General features: G+C 35.6%; 2 protein-coding genes across 3 annotated transcripts in view; one reads left to right on the top strand and one right to left on the bottom strand.

Moving 5' to 3' along the window:
* The window catches only part of LOC129799737 (uncharacterized), a 154,942-nt gene continuing 143,923 nt past the window's right edge, over positions 1-11,019 (top strand). Inside the window, exons 1-5 of one of the 2 annotated variants that reach the window (XM_055843909.1) lie at positions 1-158; positions 267-404; positions 475-607; positions 674-915; positions 990-1,225. In XM_055843909.1, coding sequence (XP_055699884.1) covers positions 269-404; positions 475-607; positions 674-915; positions 990-1,225 — 747 coding nt within the window. In that variant the 5' untranslated portion in view covers positions 1-158; positions 267-268. Of the gene's footprint in view, positions 159-229; positions 405-474; positions 608-673; positions 916-989; positions 1,226-11,019 lie in introns of both variants that reach the window. The other variant, XM_055843908.1, reaches the window with a different exon arrangement.
* Positions 2,963-11,019, bottom strand: part of LOC129799741 (uncharacterized) — a 43,483-nt gene continuing 35,426 nt past the window's right edge. The window contains exons 4-8 of the mRNA XM_055843919.1: positions 10,783-10,976; positions 9,749-10,671; positions 7,815-8,011; positions 7,550-7,692; positions 2,963-4,918 (exon numbers count right to left, since the gene is read on the bottom strand). Coding sequence (XP_055699894.1) covers positions 4,561-4,918; positions 7,550-7,692; positions 7,815-8,011; positions 9,749-10,671; positions 10,783-10,976 — 1,815 coding nt within the window. The 3' untranslated portion in view covers positions 2,963-4,560. The remainder of the gene's footprint in view (positions 4,919-7,549; positions 7,693-7,814; positions 8,012-9,748; positions 10,672-10,782; positions 10,977-11,019) is intronic.

Below are 11,019 nucleotides of genomic sequence, written 5' to 3'. Positions count from 1 at the left end.
CACTTTTTTATTTGCCGTGCTGTGAGTTGTGAAGCTTATATAGAAGCTCTGCGAATCTATCGTGATTTCTGCGAAGAAAATAATTAACAAGTTGTAATATTCTGCACAAAAGTGAGGTGAAAGGTAAATTATTGAATTGACGATAAAAAACTGCGGAGGTAAGGTGTATTTTTTGAGATTTTTAGGGAATATCTAGGAGTCGGTGACATAACCCAACTTTTCGCAACAGATAGCTTTGAATTTTGTGAATTTCTGGGAATTTCCAGGAATGACAGACAATTCCAACGATTCCTCAGTATCCGCGGTGAGATTCCTTGCCTCAGAAGTCTGTAGCAAGGTATCTAGGATCTTGCCACGGTGCTCCGTGTGCCATGAATCCTACAGCTTTCCCGGACCCAATAGCCGTAAGCATTTCCCACCATTTTTCCCTCGGATTGTGTCCGGATGTAACTTGTTTTTTTGTTCTGCATTCAGGATACAATCAGCACCTACCGGTGCTTCTCTCATGTGGCCATATAATTTGCGAAAATTGCCTGTGGCAATCAAAATCGCGACACTTTGTCAAGTGTCCATCATGCGACATCCTCATTCCGCTCAATTTGAAAAGGTATCCGCAAGAATTTCAGGAATTTTTCCTGGAATTGGGTTTCTAAGTAAAATTTTGCTTTCTCAGGCGAACTTCTGAGCAATTTGAGTACAATTTCTATGTATTCGGGCTGATTAAGCACATTACGACGTACGGAAATGATGTCCCTATTCAGGCTTCTCATTCATCCGTGCCCAAGTGCGGAGAGTGTTTCAATCCCGTGGCGGATAGAAAGTGCCTCCAGTGTGATTCACTCTACTGCTATGAGTGTTTCAAAAAAGTCCATCATTTCTCCAATGTCCTCCGGACACATCAAACAGTTGAATTGGGTGAGAAATCTTAAGAGGACTTCTCAAATTTCTTCCAATCTTCTCCTATTCCCCTTTTTTTTTAAATTTCTTAGCATCCCCAGTCAAATTCACTCATACGCCAGCACATTGTGAAAATCATCCAGAGAACCATTTGAATTTCTACTGTGAGACTTGCGAGAGGGCAATCTGCCTGGAGTGCAAGACCCAGTCTCACCTCATTCATAGCGTCAATCAGTTGTATCAGCGAAATGTGGATACGCAGAGGGAAGTTCCATCCTATATCGCGCTCCTAAATCAGCTTCGTCAGCTGAATAAGATGTCCATCGAGGTAAGTGGAGATTTTTTTTTGTTCTCAAAAGTGTTTAACCCATTTTTTTGCATACTCAATGGTTTTTATTGGCAAAACAAAATTCATATTGAAATAATATTATGGACGGATTTTGCCATAAAGAGAATATACAAGAGATTTCATGGGGTAGGAGGGAATAAAATTAATAATACAATTCTCACATTATATACTCGTACAATAACAGTGAATTTATACCAAGAAAAAAATACATTTTAGAAATGAATTTGTGGTTAAAAAACTATTTCAAATTTAGCTTTAAATGTTTACAATGCTGAAAATTATATCTTTCCGTATTTTGTGGGAAAATAATTTCGAAGTTCTTAAAGATGTCCCGCCCAACAATTTTTCGCCACGCCCCTTTTTGGAGATATGACCATCTAAATATTGATTTTGTTTTGTTCCTTATGTTTTAAAACCAAACACCCCAAGCATAAATCACTTCTGTTATTTTAATTACTGAAGAGGTGTAAATAATCTTTACCACTATAAAATAGACCACGCCCCCAATTACGCGAAAAATAGTTGTCTAAATTAAATTTAAAAAAAAATTGACTTGATTTTTTCAAGTTTAAATTCAATTCAATTTTGTTTAGATTAGTTATGGCTTCGGCATACCCTTTAGATTAGGAAAATTTCATAAAGTCGAAATTCGAACCTCTTTCTTTCTCAAAAGATTTGCATAAGTCTGTTCCACTCTTAGGTCTCAAAATTGGACTGAACTAAATTTAATTTGGTGTGATGTTCAAAAGAAGAAGAAGAGTGCGAAATAATAGGATGGACTTATGCAAACAATTTGAGATGGAAAAGGATGTGAATTTCGATTTCATGAAATTTTCCTGATCTAAAGGTGTGCCGGAGCCATTCACTGAGAGAAATCCGAAAAAGTTAAAATAACATTCCGGAAATGTTAATTTTACCCTGCAATATTGATCCAAACTCGGTGTAAATATTATCCTTTTTAGGTATCTTATGGGTTAAAGTTGCCCTTTTTTATGTTAAATTAACATTTAAAAAGGTGTAAAATTAACAATAAAAAATGTTGATATATTTTTACACCTAAAAAAGCGTTAAAGTTCTGAGGAAAAAAGGTTAATCGCACCCTATTTTTTCTCAGTGTTAGAACTTCTTGCGTAAATCGGTTGAGAAATAAATCTCTATCGTATTTGACGCTAAGCTTTGAGAAACAAAATATGAAAAGAAAGAGTCGGCCTGTTCAGTCGTAGTATAGTGTCATATTTAGCTGAGTTTTTATTTAAAAGTGTCTTCTCTAAAAGGTCTGTGTTATATTGTTTGGATAAAATATCAGTGATAATCGAAAATTCAAATTTTCGAACATACGAATTTTCCCTGAAATTACTCTACATGAGAAGATGCTAAAGAAATTACTCAGTTGTAAAATGGGATTTATAATGGGAAATTAATATTATTAATTTTGTTTGATTTACATTACAACTTTTTCGAAATTCGAAATGGGAACCACATGAGTCCTATTACAGAATTATCAGGAATTTAAAAAAAAACTCTTTCCTCTGACTTTCAAATCCGTATTATTCTCTGGGACATCTTTCCGTACAGAAGTAGATCTTGAAAAATTCGAAAATCTATTGGAAGATCCAAAAAAGAGACTTTCTTACTTTTAGATAATTCCGCAAGGTGGCTGAGATACATCCTGTTTGAATTTCGAAGTGCTCAAGTGTCAAAATGTGACGGTCTTCATATTATTGTGAGAAATAAAACAGAACAACTACGCTTATTGTTCTTGTCCCATTACTACATCACTACATAATCACTGAGTAACTCTTTTTCCAGCTTTTTAGTGTGATATTTGATAAATTTTCCCCACATTGTTCGAAAATTTAGTATGAAAATTCGAAATTGAATTTGAATTCTTCGAACGTCAATGTCTTTTTGTGCAAATAGAGTTCCATTTACCTTTTATCCAAGACACTATTGGAGAATCAAAATCTACTTCTGTTTGGGCTCAATGGAAACCATTGATTTGTCTGAAAATTGGATAAGCCAAAAACGACAAATGAATCCTACAATTTTTCATTTTTGGATACTGTAAGTCAACAACTTCCAATGAAACTGTTCACAGCCATAGTTTCCTTTCTCATTTCTTATCCAAAAGTGTCTCGACTAAAGATAAATAACGGCTCAATAGTTACTTGTTTTTCGTTTGTGTATAAATTAAAGTCAAGTTATATGTTGCTTAATATCTATTACTTCGAGCAAAATTTGTTTGGGATGGGAAAATCTGAGAAAATGGGCGCAGTAATGTGAAGAAGCGTGGCTTCATAGAGTTTTTTTTCATTCTCTCCCAATATCCAATTTACTTTTCCTCTTCACAAAATATTTTTATTTTTTTTTAATGCTTAGTAACTTCAATAGGGGGAAGTGGGGCACATTTGAAAGTGGGGCATCTTCTGGGATTTTTCTCCTGTGTTTAAGTGGAATTGAGCCATTTCTTAATGTAATTTAGTTTCTCAATCTGTTTATGTAGCTAAATTATATCACGATAAGGCTCAATTTTATTTAAAAATAGATGAAAAATCCCAATTTCAAAGGTACCCCACTTTCAAAGCTGCCCCACTTCCCCCTAAGGGGCATGATCTTCAATAAGGGATATGGTCCTTTTAGTCCCCGCCCACAAATTTCTTTGAGAGAGTCGTTTATCGGAATCACAATGATTTATATTAAATATTCCAACATTACAACATTTTCAAGTTTATTTGACCATAACTCCTGAAAGGGGCGTGGTTTAAAACACTTTTTTGGGCGGGACTTAGGAAGTTTAATAGTACTTTCTAGCAAAATACGAACTAAAAAAAATTACGTCATTGTAAGGGACTTTCGAAAAGAACTCCAATTTTCACCAGAACTTTTATGTTTGGATATTCAGAAAATTTTTTAACACTTTCACAATCTTATTTTAAAATAGTATTTTCTTCTCAATATCCTTAAAAACACTTCTTACACTCTAAAACATTTTCATTTTTAATAAAAAATACATTCTTCACGTCCAAAAAAAAATCATAAACTTGACTAGAATTGCAAGAATTTTTTAATGCACCTCCGGCCTCCGAGGAAGACATTTTCCTCCAAAGTTTTTTTTGTTCTTGTTTTAAACACAATTATTATCGAATAAATCATTTAACATGTTCTAAAGAGTGTTACAAAATAATGAAAGAAGGTAGAAAGAGCGCGATAAAAGAGCAATAAATTAAGGTAGTTTTTTTTCTTGAGAGATGTGGCGATGGTCTCTCGATAAAATTCTAAACAACTAAAAGAGGTGATGAAAGGTGGGAATGCCTCTATTGATAGGCGTGTGAGGGTAGAAGATGCCCGGAACTGCCATCAGATTTAATTTCCACCACTTCAGCTCTCTCACTCTCCACAATTGTGCGCATCTTGTGGGGGGCGGGAATAATTGTGACTGTGGCTGGGGTGGGTTTAGTTGCAATGATTGTGCTTGTGTATGGAATTGGTTGGTGATTCTCATCCTCTGTCTCATTTTCCGACGATGTATCCATTGTGCCAGTGTCTGTGTCTGAATCCATTGAATCCTCACTGCCCGTTATTGAGTCAGCATCTGTTTCACTCGGTTGTTTTCCCTTCTGTTTCTGCTTTCGCATTTTATCCTCCATCTCTTGGAATTTTATTGCCAAGTATCTGTAGGAAAAAAAAGGACACGAATCAGTGAATCTTTTTTTTTCGCACATTCACTCCTTTGAACACAAATTTGATGATATCCGTGTTCTTTTGACAGGAAATTCTTCAGTTACGGTTTGTCAGGAAAGAGCTTTCTGTTGCTTGAATACAAATTTTCCAAACAAAAAACCACGTTTAATTTTTTAAATACTCCAAAGATGAATTTGGAAATACGACTTACATTTTTAAGAAAATGAGATTTCCATCATTTTTATTGATTTGCATTTTAAAATAAGTTGCATATTTTTTTTTGTAATAAGTTAGTTGCGTTTTAACTAAGCTCCACCTCTAATATTTTAGGACACGCCTTTCTCATAATCTGTCAGAAACATTTTAAGTTTTTTTAACGGTTGCCAAATCACCGGAATAAATTTCTTTTTAATTTTTCTTTTCAATGTCAAATACAAAATTCTGTGATTTTCTAAAAAGAGTTCACAAATTAAATTTTTGCCAGAGCTTTTGGTAACACTGTGCAATAACCAAAATTGGGATGGACAATGATGAGTACGTTCTTGTTCCTAGATTTCTCCCGAAGAAACTTAAAGCCCATCACGTCAAGGTTTTTGATGATGAAGATCTTAAAGAAATTGTTAGAAATATTTTATGAAACTTGTTTCATCTCATTAACAGTACATCCTAGGACGTTGAGGCCTAGGATAATTTTTAGATGACTTTAAGAATATTTTCATAGAACAAACAATATCTCTTTATTTTCTTTTTCCGTGGTCTTAAACCTCTTGAAAATTTTTCTTAAGACATATGGCTAGGCCTTAGGTCTGAAGCCCGTATTACAGAGGTGGCCTATTTTGAAGAGATTATTACGATGCACTACTAAGTATTTACAAAGGCCGTGTGAAAGAGTTCCAAGCTTTGCGAAATGCTCGAACTCGTGATTAGATTCTATATACATCAGAAATACTTTCGCATCATTCACCATTTACCGGTTCTCAACCGATTTGAACCGATTCATATATCATTCAAAAGATCCTCCAAAATTGTTTTTAAAGTATCGATTTTTGGATAAAAATTTTTTATCGGCTATGAACCGGTTCAAAACAGATTGGAACCGGTTCAGTTTCATAGGAAATTCCAAGACCTTTCCAACGAGCCCAAACATGACCCCATTCACTTGATAAATGCGCTCTAAAGTGTCATTTTAACCGTTGACCTTGAAAAACCGTTATTAGGAATGATTCAACGCTATTTTCGTCTAAGGACAAAATGTCCGTCTGAGTAATCTCTAAAGGGGAGGGGTGGGGGGGAAATGAGGGGCATGTTAACGATCCTTGGGTCGACTTATGGGGTGATCCCCCTTAGGTCCCAAGTCGCTATCTCTTACCGTTTGGCCTCTAGAGCTGGCGACAGCCGGACGAACAAACGGACAAATAGCGTGACGACATTTCTCAGAAATCGTCTGAAACGTGAAGATTTGTTGACAAAAGTGGTCTCCGGGTGGTGGAAGGTGAAAATTTTGGAGGGGGGGGAACGAGGGATTATAATATACTGCTCTCTCCGTGAAGTTCGAGCAGTAAAATCACACAAAGCGTTTTCGAGCAATCCGAATAAGTCATGGTTTTAGAAGGGATGGAGATTGAGGGGCATGTTGACGGTGCTTGGGTCGACTTATGGAGGGTCCCCCGAAAGTCTCAAATGTCTATCTCTAACCGTTTGGCCTCTAAGTCTAGCGAAATAGCGAAGACGAGATGAATTGATGGAAGGTTAATTTTTCGAGCGTTAAAAAATCGAAGGATTTAAATCTACTGTTCTTGGGGTGGACTTAGAGCAATAAAAATTATTTTTATTGATTTCGTTATTGCACCTAATGTATTTCACTTAATACGCTTTACAGATGAATTAGGTCCTATTAAAAAAGCGAGATTTATAATATATGCTACCAGAATATAGAATATTCTGATCACTTAAAAGGGATTAAAATCCGGGAAATTTGGATGTTTTGCTTGCCTATAATTTGTGAAATATGTGCTTCAATTAGACTGATAAATTTTTAAGTGAATAAGTAAGGAGTTAATTATTCAGAATGAAGTACTTTGCTTAATATTCTGTAACATCCCGCTAACAAATATGATGTGTGATTAATTTTGCCTCGGTCTCCCCTATCATGAATATTTTGCAAATATTGCAAAATATATAATAAATATTTGGCAAAAAATCCGCTAAAAGTGAATAGAAAAAATCATTTTGCCCCAGTGATTTCATCTCAAGGTTTGCACCTTTTCGCAAACACTATTTTTCCCAATATTTCAGATTCACACGCTAATAAATAAAGAAAAATCTCAGGGAGCTTAAGAGGGGGAGGCAGAGACATGTAATGTTTCTATCGTTAAAATAAAAATTATTAATATAGTGCTTTCACTTTGATTTGAAGCAATAAAAAAAAATAATAAATTCTTACTTAACTGCATTATGTCTCAGAGATATTTGTGCAATATTGCAAAAGAAATCTAAAATTTCTAGAACGTATCGAAAATGTTATTTCCTATTCCTCAATTCCCTATCCCAAGAGGATCACCATAAAACCCTCTCAAACTGAAACAATTCCCTGTACAAAAGACTGCGTGTAAATGGATTTACTTATCAACAAGTGGTCCACTATAATCTTCAGGGAACTTGGGTGTAAATGGCAGAATGTACTTGTAGAGCCTTTCATTCAGCACATAGAGCTGTGGTGTTGTTGAGCACTTGACATTGAACCACCAGTCACACGTGAGAGCGACCTAATTTTGCAGAATTAAAACACAAAAAAAATCGCTCAGTTTAATTCACTTCCCCAGAGTGAGTAAAAAATTTCTCACACAAAGAGAAAAAAAAAGTGATTATTTTCAAAAATGCTCATTACCTGACTGAAAATCGTTCCATTGGGACAGAGAAAAGATGCTTGGCCTCCATTTAGGTCACAGTAGTGCCAAACTTGACAATTTGTCTCTGGATCACCGAAGAACCCTTTGTAGCGTTGCTCTTTGCAACTGAAACTGGTCTGAGGAATTTCTGAGAGATTGGGAAAATCAATGCCAGGACGTCCGGAATTGGGTCCAACTGAAAGTACAATTAATGCACAGAAAAATATGGATCATTATAAATATTTTCTGGTAATTGTTTCAGTAGTGCTTTGATATTTAGAGAGCGTAAAATTTTATGTGACCTCCTGAATTTTCGATATTTCCTTCATACCGCACTTTGAGACAATTTCCATTCAATTTGCATGTCTTGTAATTTGTTTGGTATGAAATTTACAATTATTGGCTGAAGAAATTGCAAGAAAAAAATTTAAATAATTTGAAAAATTGGGAAAATATTCCTTCGGCACACCTTTCCTGAAATCAAAATTCGCATCTTTTTTTTCTCACACGCTTTGCATATCTCTATCTAATTCTTTTGCACTCTAAAATCGATTGAACTAAATTGAATTTGTTGTGATGTTTAAAAGAAGAAGAAGAGTGCGAAAGAATGAGATAGACATATCCAAAGCGTGTGAAAAAGATATGAATTTGAATTTAGATTTTATGAAATTTTCCCGATCTAAAAATGTGCCGGAACCATTATTTCCACGAAAATTATTTTTCGAACAATATTTTTTTGTCCAAAAATTTGAAATCTATGTTGATATTCCATATGGCAACCCTAAACGCGCTTTGACAGCTGCCAAATAAAAATAAACACAAGGAATAGCAAGAAAATGAAGAAAAAATGGATTTTCTATATAAATTTCTGTTCCCTATAATTACTAATTCACCCGTGTCGTTTAGAGTTTCTGAAATTCCGCCTGGTGTAAATTAATTTCTGAGCCACAAAGATTGACAGACTGACATTGACATTCATCTGCTGACAAGCGATTTTTTTTCTGGATATAAATTGAAATTCACTGTATTGGTAATGGTGTGTGAGACCAATACATTGGGCTTTTCGATATTCACTCGATTCTTTCCGTACAGAAGTAGATCTTGAAAAATTCGAAAATCTATTTGAAGACCCATAAAAGTGACTTTCTTACTTATTAATACTTTCGCAAGGTGGCGGAAGTTACATCCTGTTCGAATTTCGAAGTGCTCAAGTGTCAAAATGTGATCGTCTTCACATTGTTGTGAGGAAAAAAAAAACAGAACAACGACGTGCCCCAGTATTTAATCACTCCATAATCACTGAGTAACTCTTGCCAGCTTTTTATTGTGATATTTCATAAATTTTCCCCACCTTGTTCGAACATTTAGTATGAAAATTCGAAATAGATTTTCGAATTTTTCAAGATCTACTTCTGTACGGAAAGAATCACTCCATAATCACTGAGTAACTTTTTTGCCAGCTTTTTAGTGTGATATTTGATAAATTTTCCCTACCTTGTTCGAAAATGTAGTATGAAAATTCGAAATTGAATTTGAATTCTTCGAACATCAACGAATTTTTGTGCAAATAGAGTTGCATTTACCTTTCATCCAAGACACTATTGGAGAATCAAAATCTACTTCTGTTTAGGCTCAATAGTGGTATATTTTTTATGACATAAATTCTAATCTCCGTAATTTTAATTTTCATATATTCGAAATTTTATTTCTGAAATATGCAATTAGTCAAATTTTCAAACTAACGTTTTCGAAAAATATCCTTTCTTAAAATAAAATAATAAGAGATACTTTATTAATATTTTTTAAGTTTAGACTTACTTTTCAAAAAAATCGTTACTAAATTATTTTTGATAACATTGTAATTTAAATCTTTAAAAAAAAAATCCACTTTTCGATATCGAAATTTGTCATTCGAAATTTTTTTTCCACTTACCAAGTTCTTCGTCTTCTGGTCTCGGTTCCTCATTGTAATCATCATCGTAGTCCTCTTGATCATCAGGCTGATGATGTTGAGCCGGCTCCACGGCAACATTTTGTTCTTGCTTGAGATTGTTGAGGATTTTGATGAGAGTCCTTATAGAATTGTCAATGTTGTCTGATGTGAGGGTCTGTGGCAGTTGATTGCTCTCTTGGAGTTTTTTGAGTAGTTCTGCAAGAGATTTGGACTGGAAGTCATTTTTGGTGATGACTGGTCGAGCAGTGGTGCGAATGGGAAGTCTGGGTGGTGCTGGTGAACTGGCCATGTAGCGTTCCTGATGGTAGGAATCATAGATCTTTTTGGGTTCGGGATATTTCTGACGGATAAATGTGGGATGGTATGTGGTGAGATGGGGCGGCTGGAGTTGTGTGGTCTCTGTGAGATGTTGCCTTGGTGGTGTTTGGGTACTCGATATATCGTAGTCCTGAGCGTGCCCTGACGGTGCTGATGGTGGATCATGGATGAAAGTTGCTTTGGTGGTTTTGAGGAATGTCTTTCCACTTGGTGGAATGTGTACAGTTGGCGTGGGTGTGGATAGTGGATGGGGTGTTGTGGAGGTTGAACCAACTGCCACTGGTATAAATCCACCGTAATTGCCCTTGTGAGTGACGAGGTGCTGTTTGGGCTTCTGCTGTGAGATGTAGACGATATTCTGCTTGACGATGGGTGATTCTGTGGGGTAGGTTTGGGATGGACGGTGCTGCTCCTGAGAAAATGGACCATCTCTCGTGTCCAAATCATTTTCATCGTGGTAATTGATTGCCGGCGTCGTGAGACTGGGCGATGCAGTGGATTTTATCACTGTATAGAGATTCTCTGGCGAGAGGAAAGTCACGTACTTCTGACGCTCCTGTTCCTCACCCGACGAGTAGATTGGTCTGGAAATTGATGGGTATGTTTTTTTTTTAGCATTGCATATAACCTTCTCTTCCTCTTCATAAAAATCCAACCATATAACATACACGTGTTTTCTGTGTTTCTCAACATACCTGAGTGTTGTTGTGGGAAATTGATTCAATTGTGGTGGCACGGTAAATGTTACAATTGGATCGGAATTGAAATTTTTGGTATTTTTTCCCTGTGAATTTGCGATTATTGGCGTAAAGTAGCCGGGTAATTTATTTGATGGCAAAAATGGTGTAATTTTCGTCTTCTGTGGCTGCGGTTGGGGTTTGTACTGATTCTTGAGAGAGAGAAAAAATACATTTCAGTACTAGAATAATAAA

The sequence above is a fragment of the Phlebotomus papatasi genome, chromosome 1, assembly GCF_024763615.1.
Source record: "Phlebotomus papatasi isolate M1 chromosome 1, Ppap_2.1, whole genome shotgun sequence".
Classification (NCBI taxonomy): domain Eukaryota; kingdom Metazoa; phylum Arthropoda; class Insecta; order Diptera; family Psychodidae; genus Phlebotomus; species Phlebotomus papatasi.
The sequence above is the reverse complement of the archived record's forward strand: the minus strand, read 5'-3'. Positions and strand labels throughout refer to the sequence as shown.